Genomic DNA, 16916 nt, shown 5'->3' with positions numbered 1-16916 from the left:
TTTGTAGCCTTGGTCTTGTAACACCCACCCAGGTGACTGGGCAGGACTGTGTGATAGGGTATTTGTGGCCTACCAAGGGGATTGGTCAGTTGTGCCTTATAAGAGAGCCCATTCCAGAACAGAGAGCAGGATCCTACCATCACCAAGGAAAAACAGACATAAGCAGAGTTTGTCCAGTGAGAAGCTCCTGGAAGCAGCAGACCGAGAGAGAGAGCAAGCCGTAACCCTGTAGACAGTGAGAAGCAGTGGCAGTATAAGAAGCCCACCGAGAAAGCTGAGTGCCTCTGGGGAGAGGCCTAGGGCCGGGGAGAGGCGTGCCTGTGAGCACGGTTGGGAAGAGGTTGTCCTGATGAAAACTGTATGCTGAGTGTTCCTGAGCCTGAACCGTAATAAACCGCATAATTCTGAGTATGGTCTTTGAGTGCTGTGTGGCATCGCAATGAGAGAGTGCTGTGGGAGGGGCAGTTGGTGTCAGAATTGGTAAAGATGGCAGAGAGAGGAGGCATGTCTGGCCTCCACCTCATGCGAGGCAGTCTTGTGCTGCTGATGTTGGTTCTCCTTCCCTCTTGTGGGGGTGGAGGAGGTCAGACACTGCCCCCAAGCCGTTTTTATAACACAGAAGTATAAAATAAAATCATAATGAGGTAATATAATGAAATACCTAATCAGCAGGGCAGCTAAAATTCAAATCAAGCAAACAAACAAAAAAAACGTGACAACACTGAGGGTTGTCAAAGATGTGGACCATCTGGAATTTACCAAACACACTGCTGTTGGTTACTGAAACTGGTACAACTACTTTATAAAACTGTCAGTATCCCCTAAATCTGAACACGCACATTTCTAGTAATCTTATTTCTAGATAGACGCCCAACATGAATGAGTAAATAGGGCACAAAGACAAAATGTTAATAAAAACCTTATTCTTCATCATAGTAAAAAACTGGAAACAACCCAAGTATCCATTAACAGTGAAATGGATAAATGAATTGTGGTATTTTCATATATTATACGGCAGTGAAAGAGAATGAGTGTAAAAACATGGAAGAATCTTAAACATTTACCAAGTGAAAAAAAAAAGCCTGGCCAAAAGATTCCATGTATATGAAGTTGAAAAAGAGGCAAAACTAATCTATGGTGACAGAAGTCAAAACTATGATTACCTTTCCAGAAGAGAGTAGACTGAAGTCTTCTAGAGAGACAGTATGTTCTATATTTTCATATGGCTAATAGTTACATCAAATCAAAAAAAACAAACCCATTGCCACTGAGTTGACTTCGACTCATAGTGACTCTATAGGACACAGAACTGCCCCATAACGTTTCCAAGGAGTGTCTGGTAGATCCAAACTGCCGACCCTTTGGCTGGCAGCCAAGCTCTTAACCACTGAGCCACCAGGACTCCAATACTTATTCAGGTATATATATTTATTAAAATTCACTTAACTATATACTTAATATCTATACACTCTATGTATGTTATACTTCAGTTTATTTAATATACTACAATCTGCTCTACAAAAATTGTTCCAGAATGAAATGATTTTCACTGCTAAAAGTAAAAATTTAAACAAAGGTCAGAAAGTTAAGCTAATTATGGAAATACTTACCAAAACAGAATTTGATTGCCACTATATCTTTCGTATCGTGCTCTTGCAGACATCAGTCTAACATATAAAAACAAGTAAAATTTTGTGAAGATTATTTTAATAAATGGTGTTTTAAAAATCCTGTTGCAAATATGACCAGACTTAACCACCAAATTTTCACTGAACTACCAGGGTTTAAAAACACACATAAAATGCAATAATTTCAAAACAGCAATAAGATAGTATTAATTGGCAACAACTTAATTATGCATATTATAAAACGTGTCAATTCACACCAAATAATGTTGATTATCAAAATATAAAATTTAAAATTTGTCTTATTCACTACTAAATCCTTAGTGTGAAGTACAGGTACTGGAATTGATATGCACACACATAAAAATCTAATATATTGGCTTGCATTTAAAAACACTTAAAGTAAAAAGAAAACCTCTTTCACATACCTAAATTAGTATACTAAATGCTCTAGTTTTTAGTTTTCTTCTCTATAGTGGTTTGACATACACCAACACTGAATTATCTTTGATTATACACAAGAAAACAGAAAATAAATCTCAAACAACTATACTTTAACAATCTGGTGATAACCAGAAACTTAAAGAACAGCAAGGAAAAGTGATGGATGAGCTGGTTGTAAAAGAAGAACATGCATTAATTAAAATTTTATACAAAGTTACAACTCTTACTGTGTTAAACCACTCCAAAGTGTAATCACAGTGACTTGAGATAAGCAGGGAGGATACCTCAATTTATAGAAGAGAAAATAAGGCTTGTGACGGTTAAGATCGTGTGTCAACTTGGCTGGGCCATGATTCTCAGTGTTTATATGTGATCACTCCCATTGCTGAATATGCTGTGAGTAGCCAATCAGTGGAAAGGGAGTTTCCTTGAGGGTGTGGCCTGCATCTGTATATAAGCAGACATTCTGGCTTTTTGCTCACTCTGGATCCTGCGGCTGCCTCCTGTCATCTCACCTCCGGTTCTTGGGACTTGAGCTGTCAGCTTATCTGCCAAAGTTGGGATTCATCGATCTTCACAGCCTGTGAGAGGAACCTTGCTCTCTGACCTGCTGATCTTGGGTTCGCCAGCCCCTGAAGCTACGTGAATCAGGAGAAACCTTGTGGTTTTGCCTGCCGATCCTGGAATTCATTGACCTTCAGAGCCTGTGAGCAGGAGCCCTGCTCTCTGACCTGCCGATCTTGGGCTTGCCAGCTTCTGTGGCTGTGTGAATTGGGAGAGGCCTCTACTCTGATCCATGGACTTGGGATGTTCTAGCCTCTACAACTGCATGAGCTGTTTCCTTGATATAAATCTCTCTCTGTATATATTTATACACGTTACTGGTTTTGTTTCTCTAGAGAACCCAGCCTAAGACAAGGCTCATTAAGTTGACAGGTTTTGTCCATGAGAGCCCTGTGCCATTCAAGGGTCCTGTTCCTTCTACTTTAATGTAACATACCATGCCCATCTTAAGCAGTTGACATGTTAAACATCAATACAAACTACAAAAAGAAAACAAGAGTTTTGTTTTTCACATGTACCTAAAAACTCACTAGCATATTCTGAGCATTTATGTGGTGACCACTGTGCTTTACTCTAGACAATCTCATTTAATTGTCAAAACATTGCAAAGAAGATACTGTTATTATCCCTATTTTATGGAGGGCAAAATGAAGCTCAGATGTTAAAGACTTGCTCAAGGTCCCATGGCTAAGAAATACTGTAATGAAAACACAAATTCCTTTTCCTACTCTTACAAAAGTCCCTAAGTAATTTGGTCCCTGTGATTACCTATCCAAACTTAACTTCCACCATGCTCTACCTCTCCTCTCACTATGCTCTAGCCACAAAAGCTCTTTTTTGGCATGGTTGGCTCCTTCCTGTTATTCAGGTCTCTACTCAAAAGTTACTTCTCTGAGAGGCCTTCACTGACTATCCAAAGTCAAGTCCTACCCAATTAGTTTATTTCACATCATCATGCTTAACTGTATTCTCAGTACTTATCATTATGGTATATCATACATAGTTTTTCTTGTATTTCCCCCAATTTCAAAATCACTACCACCAGAATATAAACTCCAGGAAAGCAGGGATCAAAATGTATGTTTATCCCAAGCACCACAAACAGTAAGGCAAATATAAGAGGTGCTCAACAAATATTTGGTGAATGACTGAATAATTTCAGAGCACATGCTCTTAAACACAGCACCACACTTACCTAAGCTGATGTTCCCTGAGATTTGATAATATCTCCATTCCGTGAAGATAAGAATAAATAGCATTTAAGTCCTGCGGAACAGAAAAGTTTAAAATTATTTTTCAAATATACATTTTAAAATATAATCATACCCCACAAGTATGATCTCAAGCAAATAACCATTAGGACAGAGCAGTAACTGTGAAGAGAAAAAGGCAGAAAAGAGCTCCCTCACTTAACAGGAACAACACTGCTGATGGCCTCTACTCAAACAATGCCAAAAACTCATTTCATACGAAAGTCTACTCCATTTCTAAACAGATCCAACCTTATCCTCTTTAGTCATTTTCAAATATTTGAAAATAATTACCATGTTGTCATTTAAGTCTCATTTTGTTTTCCAGATTACATATTCTCAGTATTTGCAGGCTCCAGATCTTTCTGCATCCTGGCTTACTTTTCTGGGGATGACCCAGTTTGTCAAAATTCTCCTTAAAATATGATCTGTAGAGACCTAAATGATATGATCTACCATTAAACAAAGGAATCCCTGGGCAGTGCAAACAGTTAAGCATTCAACTACCAGTCCATGGCAGCTGGAACCCACCCACATGCACCTCAGAAGACAGACCTGGCAATATGCTTCAGAAAGGCAAAAGCCTATGGAGTAGTTCTACTCTGCACACATGGGGTCACCATGAGTCAGAATCGAATCAACAGCAACTAACAACAACAACCATTAAACAAAAAAGACCTGTGATGGGAAAATCCTATGTGCACTCTGTGAAAGAGGCAGAGACTCTTTCTCTAGTCCTTATTCAGATAACCAGGTATAAAACAGCCCAGGATGACACAGTATAGTAACCTCAGCAAAGAGCAGCGGCATAGCAAAACGAGTTATGTGAAAGCAGTCCACTCTGAGATAAAGCAGTTATTTTACCACTGACGTTATTTAAAATCGTTGGTGCTGAGTGATAAAGAAAAGCAGACAGGCTTAAATTCTCCACAAAAAAAGAATCCTTACTGCCTATACCCAGAGCAGATCACTCCAACGCACTATCCTCCCCCACTGACATGCAACTGGCAGAAAGAATTATCAGAAGACAGCAGAGAAGAAAAAAAGAAACTAAACACAACTTGCTTTCCAGGTGACCAACAAGACAACATGAAGTGACTAAGACACGACTGCCAATTAACCATGAAAAACCAAACTTGTATCTCTGCTAAATTCTTACTAAAATAAGATTTTTAAGCATTTATATAAAAAGGATAATAGCTTAAACGAAAAAAAAAAAAAAAAAACCACACACACACACAAAAAAAAACAAATGAGAAAGATCTACAAAAATTTGGAGGATAGAAAGCAGATGAAGTAGTGATATGGTCAGTTGTGTTTCCAAAGATGGCTGCAACAATATCTTATCCCTTATGTTCTTTTGCAATGAGACCTGCCCTTGGATCTGGGTTGGTCCTGTGATTTGTTTTTGACCAAGAGAACATGGTAGAACTGATGCTGTGTGACTTCTGAGGTCCAAGTATCCTGGGACGACCACCAATCTTGTAAGGAAGCCCAAGCTAGCCTAATGGAGTAAAAATGGTCACATGGACTAGCACCATGGCACCAGATGTGTCAGTGAAACCTCCTTAAACTAGCCCACACCAGCTGAATGGAACCAAGAGAATGATCCTAGTTGAGCTGTGTGGAGCCAAAGAACCAACCATTCAGGCAAAACCTGCTGAACAGAGGTAATAAATAGTGTCCTTGCAAAAGTCAGCTCACAAGTGAGCCCAGTGGGACAGTGGACAGTCCCCACTCCCCAAGTATATAATTCGAATTTATATATTTGGCAGTTAGAATAATCCTCACAATGATTCCATGGTCTGTATGGTGGAAGCTCTCATAACAGGAAAAACCAAAACCCACTGCTGTCAAGTCAAGTCGATTCTGACTCATAGCAACCCTATACAGAGAAGAACTGCCCCATAGGGTTTCCAAGGCTGTAAATCTTTATGGAAGCAGACTGCCACATCTTTCTCCCACGGAGTGGCTAATGGGTTCGAACCGCTGATCTTTTGCTTTACCTGCTGTGACGCCAGGGCTCCTATAGTAGGAAAATCCAAGTGAAAACCTCTGAAACTACCTCATCCCTCAGAACATGATAAAAAAAACAAAAGAAAACCCCACTGCTGTGGAGTCAATTCCAACTCATAGGGACCCTATAGGACAGAGCAGAACTGCCCCACAGGGTTTCCAAGGAGTGACTGGTAGATTCAAACTGCCAACCTTTGGCTTAGCAGCCAAGCTCTTAACCACTGTGCCACCAGGGCTCCCAGAACATGATAGCAATTGAAAATAAGTATTGCACAAAAAAAAGACAACCCAATCAAAAAAATGGGCAAAGTTCTTGAACAGACAATTCACCAAAGAGGATAGATATACAAATGGCCAACAAGCTCAAGAAAAGATGCACAACATTGTTGTTGTTAGTTGCCCTCAAGCTGATTCCAACTCATGGTGACCCCATGTATGCAGGGTAGAACTGTTCCATAGGGTTTTCAAGGCTGTGACCTTTCAGAAGCGTATTGCCAGGCCTGTCTTCCGAGGCACCTCTGGGTCATTTTGAACCACCAACCTTTCAGCTAGTAGTCAAACGTTTAACCATTTGCACCACCTAGGTCTCCCATTAGTCATTAGGGAGATGCAAATCAAAACCTCAATGAGATACCACTACAACCCCTCTAAAATGGCTATGATCAACAAAACAGAAAATAACTGGCAAAGATGTGCAGAAATTGAAACCCTCATCCACTGCTGGTGGGAATGCAAAATGGTATAGCCACTGTGGAAAATAGCTTGTGGATCCTCAAAAAGTTAAACACAGAAATACCATATTACTCTAGCAATCCCAATCCGAGGTATATACCCAAAAGAATTGAAGGCAGAAATGGAAACAGAAATAGTGCTATCTTTATAGCACTATTCACAACATCCAAAATGTAGGAACAACCTAAATGTTCATCAACAGATGAAGGGATGAACAAAGTGTGGTATATGCATACAAGACTCAATGGATATGCATACTCAGCCATAAAAAGAAATGAAGTCCAGATACATGTTAGAACATGGATAAATCTTGAAAACATTATGCTGAGTGAAATGCCAGTCACAAACTGATCCCACTTATGTGAAATAGATAAACATATAGAGACTAACATTCATTATTGTACAAGGGGTAGGAAGGAGGGGGAAAGGGAGTCATTGCTTAGGGGATACCAAATTAATCTTATGGTGGTGAAATAATTTGGAAAAGTATAGTGGTGATGGTTGCATAAAATGATGAATGTAATCAGCATTACTAAAAATGTACATGTAAAAACTGTTGAATTGGTAAATGTTTTTACAAATACATATGCATAAATGTTATATATATGTTATACATATTATGCTATCTGTATTTGTTTGTCAGTCTGTCATACTGTGAGGGCTTGCGTGTTGTTACATTGGAAGCTGTGCCACCGGTATCCAAATACCAGCACGGTCACCTACGGTGGATAGGCTTCAGCTGAGCTTCCAGACCAAGTCAAACTAGGAAGAAGGACCTGGCAGTCTACTTCTGAAAAAAATTAACCAGTGAAAACCCTATGAATAGCAGCAGAACACTGTCTGATACAGTGCGGGAAGATGAGCCCCTCAGGTGGGAAAGCACTAAAAGGCAACTGGAACAGAGCTGCCTCCTCAAAGTGGAGTCCACCTTAATGATGTCGATGGAGTCCAGTTTTCGGGACCTTAATTTGCTAATGTGGCATGACTCAAAATGAGAAGAAATAACTGCAAACATCCATTACTAATCAAAACCGTGGAATGTACGAAGTATGAATCAGGGAAAGCTGGAAATTGTCAAAAATGAAATGGAATGTATAAACATCGATTTCCTGTGCATTCGTGAGCTGAAATGGACTGGTATTGGCCATTTTGAATCAAGATGATCACATGGTCTACTATGCCAGGAATGACAAACTGAAGAGGAACGGTATTGCATTCATTGTCAAAAAGAACATTTCAAGATCTATCCCGAAGTACAACGATGTCAGTGATAGAATAATATCCATACACCTACAAGGAAGACCAGTTAATATGACTATTATTCAAATTTACGCACCAACCACTAAGGCCAAAGACGAAGAAATTGAAGATTTTTACCAACTTCTGCAGTCTGAAATTGATAGAACATGCAATCAGGATGCACTGATAATTACTGGTGATTGGAATGCGAAAGTTGGAAACAAAGAACGATTGGTAGTTTGAAAATATGGCATTGGTGATAGAAATGATGCCAGAGATTGCAAGATGGCATGATAGAATTTTGCAAGACCAACGACTTCCTTCACTGCAAATACCTTTTTCAACATAAACAGTGACTATATATGTGGACCTCGCTGGATGGAATACACAGGAATGAAATCAACTACATTTGTGGAGAGACGATGGAAAAGCTCAACATCATCATTCAGAACAAGGCAGGGGCCAACTGCTCGTACGCAAGTTCAAGTTGAAGCTGAAGAAAATTAGAACAAGTCCACGAGTATATCCCACATAAATTTAGAGACCCTCTCAAGAATAGATCTGACACACTGAACACTAGTGACCGAGGACCAGATGAGCTGTGGAAAGATATCAAGGACATCATACAGGAAGAAAGCAAGAGGTCATTAAAAAGACACGAAAGAAAGAAAAGATCAAAATGAATGTCAGAAGACACTCTGAAACTTGCTCTTGAACGTCAAGTAGCTACAGTGAGCAACAGAAACGATGACATAAAAGAGTTGAACAGAAGATTTCAAAGGGTGCCTCGAGAACACAAAGTAAAGTATTATAATGACATGTGCAAAGACCTTGAGTTAGAAAACCAAAAGGGAAGAACATGCTCAGCATTTCTGAAGTTTAAAAAACTGAAGAAAAAATTCAAGCCTCCAGCTGCAACAGTGAAGGATTCTATGGGCAAAATACCGAACAACACTGGAAGTATCAAAAGAAAATGGGAGGAATACACAGTCACTGTACCAAAAAGAATTGGTTGACGTTCAACCATTTCAGGAGGCAGCATACGATCAAGAACTGATGGTACTGAAGGAAAAAGTCCAAGCTGCACTGAAGACACTGGCGAAAAACAAGGCTCCAGGAATTGACAGAATACCAACTGAGATGTTTCAACAAACAGATGCAGCGTTGCAAGTACTCATTCGTCTCTGCCAAGAAATTTGGCAGACAGCTACTTGGGCAACCAACCAAAGAGATCCATATCTATGCCTATTCCAAATGAAAAGTGATCCAACTGAATGCAGAAATTATCGAACAGTTATCATTAATATCACACATAAGTAAAATTTTGCTGAAGATCATTCAAAAGCAGTTGCAGCAGTACATCAACAGTGAACTCCCAGAAATTCAAGCTGGATTCAGAAGAGGATATGGAATGAGGGATATCACTGCTGATATCAGATGGATCCTGGCTGAAAGCAGAAAATGCCAGAAAGATGTTTATCTGTGTTTTATTGATTATGCACATGCACTCAACCGCGTGGATCACAAAAAATTATGGATAACACTGTGAAGAATGGGAATTCCAGAACATTTAATTGTGCTCATGAGGAACCTGTGCACAGATCAAGAGGCAGTGGTTCAAACAGAACAAGGGGATACTACGTGGTTTAAAGTCAGGAAAAGTGAGCATCAGAGTTGTGCCCTTTCACCATTCTTATTCAGTCTGTATGCTGAGCAAATAATCGGAGAAGCTGGACTATATGAAGAATGTAGTAACAGGACTGGAGCAAGACTCATTAACAACCTGCGACTGGCAGATGACACAACCTTGCTTGCTGAAAGTGAAGAGGACTTGAAACACTTCTTGATGAAGATCAAAGACTACGGCCTTCAGTATGGATTATACCTCAACATAAGAAAACAAAAATCCTCACAACTGGAACAATCAGCAACATCATGATAAACAGACAAAATACTGAATTTGTCAAGGACTTCATTTTATTGGATGCACAATCAATACCCACGGAAGCAGCAGTGAAGAAATCAAATGACACATTGCATTGGGCAAGTCTAATGTAAGAGACCTCTTTAAAGTGTTAAAAATCAAAGATGTTACCTTGAAGACTAAGGTGCGCCTGACCCAAGTCATGGTGTTTTCAATTGCCTCATATGTATGTGAAAGCTAGGCAATGAATGAGGAAGACCAAAGAAGAACTGATGCATTTGAACATGGTGTTGGCAAAGAATATTAAATATACCATGGACTGCCAAAAGAACAAACAAATCTGTCTTGGAAGAAGTACAACCAGAATGCTCTTAGAAGCAAGGATGATGAGACGTCATCTCACACACTTTGGACATGTTATCAGGAAGGATCAGTCCCTAGAGAAGGACATCATGCTTGGTAAAGTAGAGGGTCAGTGAAAAAGAGGAAGACCCTCAACGAGATGGACTGACATGGTGGCTCCAACAATGGGCTCAAGCATAATGACGACTGTGAGGATGGTGGAGGACCGGGTAGTATTTCCTTCTGTTGTGCATAGGGTTGCTATGAGTCAGAACAGACCTGACGGCACCTAACAACAACATATATAAAAAACTCCCTTTCCCCCTCCCTCCTACCTCTAGTAACCAATAATAACCTTTGGTTTCTATATGTTTCCCTACCTCATGTAAGTGGGATCATACAGTATTTGTCCTTTTGTAACTGACATTTCATTCAGCATGTTTTCATCCATGTTGTAACATGTATCAATAAACACAGACGGACAGACACACATACAAATCACATCTAGAGGAGCAAAGTACAGCACAGACCAGTGCCACCAATAACGACATAAACGATGCAGGGGTGATGGTCCCTATCATATTTCCATTTAATTTCATCTGCAGGAAGCAGATGAATCCTAAAAAATAACTGTAGACTACCACAGAATTAACCAAATTTTAGCCCAGATTCACAGTTTCAGTCACAAATAATACTGCTGCTAGAGCAGATTAATTAAGCCTCAGGTACTGATTTGGCAAATGCATTATTTTCCAATCTAATTAGAAGATCAGAAACAGTTTGCATCACATGGGATAATATTAACTTACAGTTTTGCCTTAGGGCTATTTTACTGCCCACTCCCTGTCATAATATAGCCTGAAGACATCTAGACATCCTGATGCATTACATAGATGTCATCTTGCTGAATGGAGAGAATGAACAAGAGGTGGCTGGTACAGTAGTAGTTATTGCTGTCCAATCAATTCTGACTCAAGGTGACACTATGTGTGTCAGGGTAGAAATGTCCTCCATACGGTTTTTAAGGCCGTGACCTTCTGGAAGCAGACTGCCAGGCCTGTCATCCAAGGTGCCTCTGGATGGGTTCGAACTGTCAACCTTTCAGCTAGTAGTTGAGCACTTCTGTGCCACCCAAGAACTCCTTGGTACACAAGAACCCTTGGTAAACAGGTACTCCAGAAGGTGAGAAATAAATCCTATGAAGATTCAAAGATCTGACACTTTAGTGAAGTTTTCAGGAGTATGATGGTCAGGGGCATATCAGAACATCCCCTCCAAAGGAAAAGACAAACTGTTGGGACTTCAGCTTTAAGTCAAGAGATAGTCTCAGGGGACATCTAGCTCAATCGGCACAACACAGTTTATAAAGAAAATGTTATACATCCTACGTTGGTGAGTAGCATCTAGGGTCTTAAAAGCTTGAGAGCAGCTATCTAAGATACTCCACTGGTCTCACCCCATCTGGAGCAATGAAAAATGAAGAAAACCAAAGACACAAGGGAAACATTAGCCTGAAGGATTAATGGACCACAACTATCACAGCCTCTACCAGACTGAGTCCAGCACAAATAGATGGTGCCCGGCTACCACCACCAACTGCTCTGACAGGGATCACAGTAGAGGGTCTTGGACAGAAATGGAGAAAAATATAGAACAAAATTCTAACTCACAAAAAAAGACCAGACTTACTGGTCTGACAGAGACTGGAGAAACCCCGAGAGTGTGGTCCCCAGAAACCCTTTTAAGTTGGTACTGAAGTTACTCCTGAGGTTCACCCTTCAGCCAAAGATTAGATAGGAACATAAAACAAACAATAATACACATAGTTCAACCATGTATAGGAGAACTAAATGGGCATACCAGCCCAGGGGCAAGGACGAGAAGGCAGGAGGGGGCAGGAAAGCTGGACCAATGGAAATGGGGAACCCAACGTAGATAAGGGAAGAATATTGACAAGTCACGGGGTTGGCAGCCAATGTCACAAAGCAATATGTGTATTCACTGTTTAATGAGAAACTAATTTGCTCTGTAACCCTTCATCTAAAGCACACACACAAAAGACAAATTTATAAGATTTAAAAAAGAAAAAAAAAAAGATGGAATAAGAAAGACTGGACTTATCCTCCTGCCTGAAACAACTAAAATTCAAGACAAATTATGAAACATTTTTCAAGGCACTGGATGTCAGGAAACAAACTACAGTGATCCCTGGAAGAAGAGAAGTAAATGAAGTGATATATATGATTATCCCACCTTACTGCCTGGTGATATCCTGAGCTGAGGAGATGGAGCTGGGAGTCTGAGGAGTACAAGGTGCCTAGGGTTTGCAGAGCAGGAGAGGACAGAGAGCTACATAGAGAGGAAGTATGCTCCAAAAGCCTACAGAGGGATCCTCTTGAGTATTCAGCTGCGTACTGATCAAGCATGTGAAGAAAACATCTGAGGTCAGAAAAAAAAAAAAAACCACCTGAAGGGATTAGAGCCTTAGTCCTCAACCTGAATCAATTTTGCCTCCCTGGTGACATGCAATGTTTGAAGATATTTTTGATTGTCACAATCTAGGAGGATGCCACTGGCATTTAGTAGGTAGAAGCTAGGGATGTTGCTATAATGCACAGGTCATCGTATAATGCACAGGACCAGCCGCTCCCCCCCTACCCCCCACGTCCACGAGAAAAGAATTATCTGGCCCAAATGTCAATAGTGCCGACGTTCACTATTAGAGGGGATTAGAGGGGGAAACACCCGAACCTGACAGATAGGCAGAGTTCCTGTTCCCCCAGCCAGAATGAAAAAACTTCATATTTCACAATGCATTGAGATTAACACTTAGAAGCCTTTAGACTCAGTACTGCAGCAAAATTAACCCTAGACTGAATGCTACTCTGGTGCTGGTAACATAGCTTAAAAAGTAAAACCTGAAAGGATAAAACTGCTTGCAAGTTACTTAAATGCAGAAAAAAGTTCTAGAATATTTGCAGGAATACAAAAATATCCAGCACATAAGAAGGCAAAATTCGCAATCTCTAGTACTGTGAGGTGATGGGTCACCTGGTGAAAAGAAATCTGGCCTTCGATCTTGGTTCCTAAGAGCTGGACCACATCTAAGGCTAATGAGTGGGAGCTGAGAAGACCAACAGAGACCACCTGGGGGCCTGATGTTGACTAGCCTAAGAAGGCATGATGTAATCTATCATGGCCACATGGAGAGGCCGATACAAAACCCCAAACCAAACCCACCGCCCTTGAGTCGACTGCGGCTCATAGCGACCCTACAGGGCAGAGTAGAACTGCCCCATAGGGTTTCCAAGGCAGTAAATCTTTTTTTTACTTTTTTTTAATTGTACTTTAGATGAAGGTTTACAGAACAAATAGTTTCTCAATAAATAGTTAGTACACACATTGGTTTGTTTATGACATTGGTTAACAACCCCATGACATGTCAACACTCTCCCTTCTCGACCTCGGGTTCCCTATTACCAGCTTTCCTGTTCCCTCCTGCCTTCTAGTCCCTGTCCCTGGGCGGTTGTGCCCCATTAGTCTCATTTTGTTTTATAGGGCTTTCTAATCTTTGGGTGAAGGGTGATCAGGAGTGACTTTATTAGTGAGCTAAAAGGGTGTCTGGGGACCATACTCTCAGGGTTTTTACAGTCTCTGTCAGGCCAGTAAGTCTGGCTTTTTTTGTGTGTGTGTGTTAGAATTTTGTTCTACATTTTTCTCCAGCTCTGTCTGGGACCCTCTGTTGTGATCCCTGTCAGAGCAGTCAGTGGTGGTAGCCAGGTACCATCTGGTTGTACTGGACTCAGTCTGGTGGAGGCCATGGTAGATGTAGTCCATTAGTCCTTTGGACTAATCTTTCCCTTGTATCTTGTTTTCTTCATTCTCCCACGCTCTCGAAGGGGTGAGCCCAGTGGAGTGGGGTGAGACCAGTGGAGTATCTTAGATGGCTGCTCACAGGCTTTTAAGACCTCAGATGCTACTCACCAAGGTAGAATGTAGAACATCGTCTTTATAAACTGTTATGTCAATTGAGCTAGATACTCCCTGAGACCATGGTTCCCACAGCCCTCCACCTAGCAATTCGGTCCCTCAGAGAGTCTGGATGTGTCTATGGAGCTTCCATGACCTTTCCCTGTACAAGCTGTGCTGGCTTCCACAGTGTTGTGAACTGTCTTACCTTTCACCAAAGTTACTACTTATCCATTGTCTATTTAGTATTTGCCCCTCCCAACCCTTCCATCCCTTGTAACCATCAAAGATTGTTTTTTTTTGGTATGTAAACCTTTTCATGAGTTTTTACAGTAGTGGTCTCATACAATTATTTGTCCTTTTGTGATTGACTTGCTTCACTCAGCATAAAGTCCTCCATTTTCATCCATGTAATGAGATGCTTTGCAGATTCATCATTGTTCTTTATCGTTGCATAATACTCCACTGTGTGTATGTACCACAGTTTGTTTATCCATTCATCTTTTTGCTACTTTGAACAATGCTACAAAGAACATGGGTGTGCATATGTCTATTCATGTGACAGCTCTTATTTCTCTAGGATATATTCCTAGGAGTGGGATTCCTGGATCGTATGGTATTTCTATTTCTAGCTTTGTAAGGAAGTGCCATATCATTTTCCAAAATGGTTGTATCATTTTGCATTCCCACCAGCAGTGCATAAGAGTTCTGATCTCCTTGCAGCCTCTCCAACATTCGTTATTTCCAGTTTCTTTGATTCATGCCAATAATGCAGGGTGAGATGGTATCTCACTGTGGTTTTGATTTGCATTTTTCTAATGGCTAGTGATCCTGAGCATTTTCTCATTGTCTGTTGGCTGCTGGAATGTCTTCTTTGGTGAAGTGTCTGTTCATTTCCTTTGCCTATTTTTTAATAGGATTCTTTGTCTTTTTGTTTTAAAGGTGTTGGATTTTCTTGTAGATTTTAAAGATTAGACCTCTGACTTGTAATGTCCAAAATTTTTTCCCAGTATGTAGGTTCTCTTTTTATCTTTTGGTGAAGTCTTTTCATGAGTATAAGTGTTTAATTTTTAGAAAATCCCGGTTATCTAGCTTATCTTCTGGAGTTTGTGTGTTGTTGGTTATGGTTTGTATCGTGTTAATGCCGTGCATTAGGACCTCTAGCGTTGATTCATTTTTTTCTTCTATGAACTTTATAGCTTTTGGCTTTATATTTAGGTCTTTGATCCACTTTGAATTAGTTTTTGTATATGGTGTGAGGTATGGGCCCTGTTTCATTTTTTTGCAGATGGACGCCCAGTTTTGCCAGCACCATTTGTTAAAAAGACTGTCTGTTCCTCATTTGATGGACTTTGGGCCCTTGTCGAAGATCAGGTGACCGGAGGTGGATGGATTTACATCTGGGTTCTCAATTCTGTTCCAGTGGTCAATGTATCTGTCGTTGTACCAGTACCAGGCTGTTTTGACTACCGCAGATGTACAGCAGGTTCTAAGCCCAGGTACTGCGAGTCCTCCTACTTTATTCTTCTTCTTCAATAGTGCTTTACTTATCTGGGGCTTCTTCCCTTTCGACATAAAGTTAATGATTAGTTTCTCCATCTCTTTAAAGAATGTTGTTGGTATTTGGATTGGGATTGCATTGTATTTATAAATTGCTTTGGACAGAATTGTCATTTTCACAATGTTGAGCCTACCTACCCATGAACAGGGTATGTTCTTCCATTTACGTAAATCTCTTCTGGTTTCTTGCAGTAGTGTTTTATAGTTTTCTTTGTATAGGTCTTTTACATCCCTGGTTAGATTTATTCCTAAATTGTTTTTTTGTCCCCCCAAGGGCTATTATAAATGGTATTGTTTTCCTGATTTCCTTTTCATCGTTCTCTTTATTGGTGTAGAGGAAGCCAACAGATTTTTGTATGTTTATCTTGTATCCTGCTACTCTGCTGAATCTTTCTATTAGTTCCAGTAGCTTTCTCATGGAGTCTTTAGGGTTTTCTATGTATAATATCGTAACATCCGCAAACAGGGACAGTTTAACTTCTTCATTACCAATTTGGATGTCCTTTATTTCTTTATTTGCCTTACTGCTGTAGCTAGGACTTCCAGCACAATCTTAAATAGGAGTGGTGATAAAGGGCATCCTCATCTTGTTCTTGTTCTCAAGGGGAATGTTTTTAGCCTCTCTCCATTAAGAATGATGTTGGCCATTGGTTTTGCACAGATGCCCTTTATTATGTTGAGAAACTTCCCTTCTATACCTATTTTATTGAGAGTTTTTGTCAGAATGGGGGTTGGACTTTGCTGAATGCCTTCTCTGCATCAACTGAGATGATCATGTGATTCTTTTCTTTCGTTTTATTTATGTGGTGGATTACACTGATTGATTTTCTAATGTTGAACCAACCTTGCACAGCCAGTATGAATCCTACTTGGTCGTGGTGGAGTTTTTTGATATGATGCTGAATTCTGTTGGCAAGAATTTTGTTGAGAATTTTTGCATCTATATTCATGAGAGATATTGGTCTGTAATTTTCTTTTTATGTGGCATCTTTGCCTGGTTTTGGTATCAGGGTTCTGCTGGCTTCACAGAATGAATTCGGACGGGTCTCTTCCTTTTCTATGTTGTGAAATAGTTTGAGTAGTACTGGTATAAGCTCTTCTCTGTATGTTTGGTAGAATTCTCCAGTGAAGCCATCTGGGCCAGGGCTTTTTTTTGTTGCTGTTGTTGGGAGTTTTTTAAATTACCTTTTCAATCTCTTCTCTTGTTATGGGTCTGTTCAGATTTTCAACATCACCTTGTGGCAGTTTTTT

At 40.2% G+C, this 16916-nt stretch overlaps 1 protein-coding gene across 5 annotated transcripts in view; it reads right to left on the bottom strand.

Moving 5' to 3' along the window:
* The window catches only part of RAPGEF6 (Rap guanine nucleotide exchange factor 6), a 266914-nt gene that overhangs the window by 216797 nt on the left and 33201 nt on the right, over positions 1-16916 (bottom strand). For all 5 annotated transcript variants that reach the window (XM_004384759.2, XM_023739016.1, XM_023739009.1 and 2 more), the window contains exons 2-3: positions 3829-3899; positions 1611-1667 (exon numbers count right to left, since the gene is read on the bottom strand). In XM_004384759.2, coding sequence (XP_004384816.1) covers positions 1611-1667; positions 3829-3899 — 128 coding nt within the window. The remainder of the gene's footprint in view (positions 1-1610; positions 1668-3828; positions 3900-16916) is intronic.

This window comes from Trichechus manatus, unplaced genomic scaffold (assembly GCF_000243295.1).
Source record: "Trichechus manatus latirostris isolate Lorelei unplaced genomic scaffold, TriManLat1.0 scaffold00127, whole genome shotgun sequence".
Classification (NCBI taxonomy): Eukaryota; Metazoa; Chordata; class Mammalia; order Sirenia; family Trichechidae; genus Trichechus; species Trichechus manatus.
This window is presented reverse-complemented; position numbering and strand designations above follow the sequence as displayed.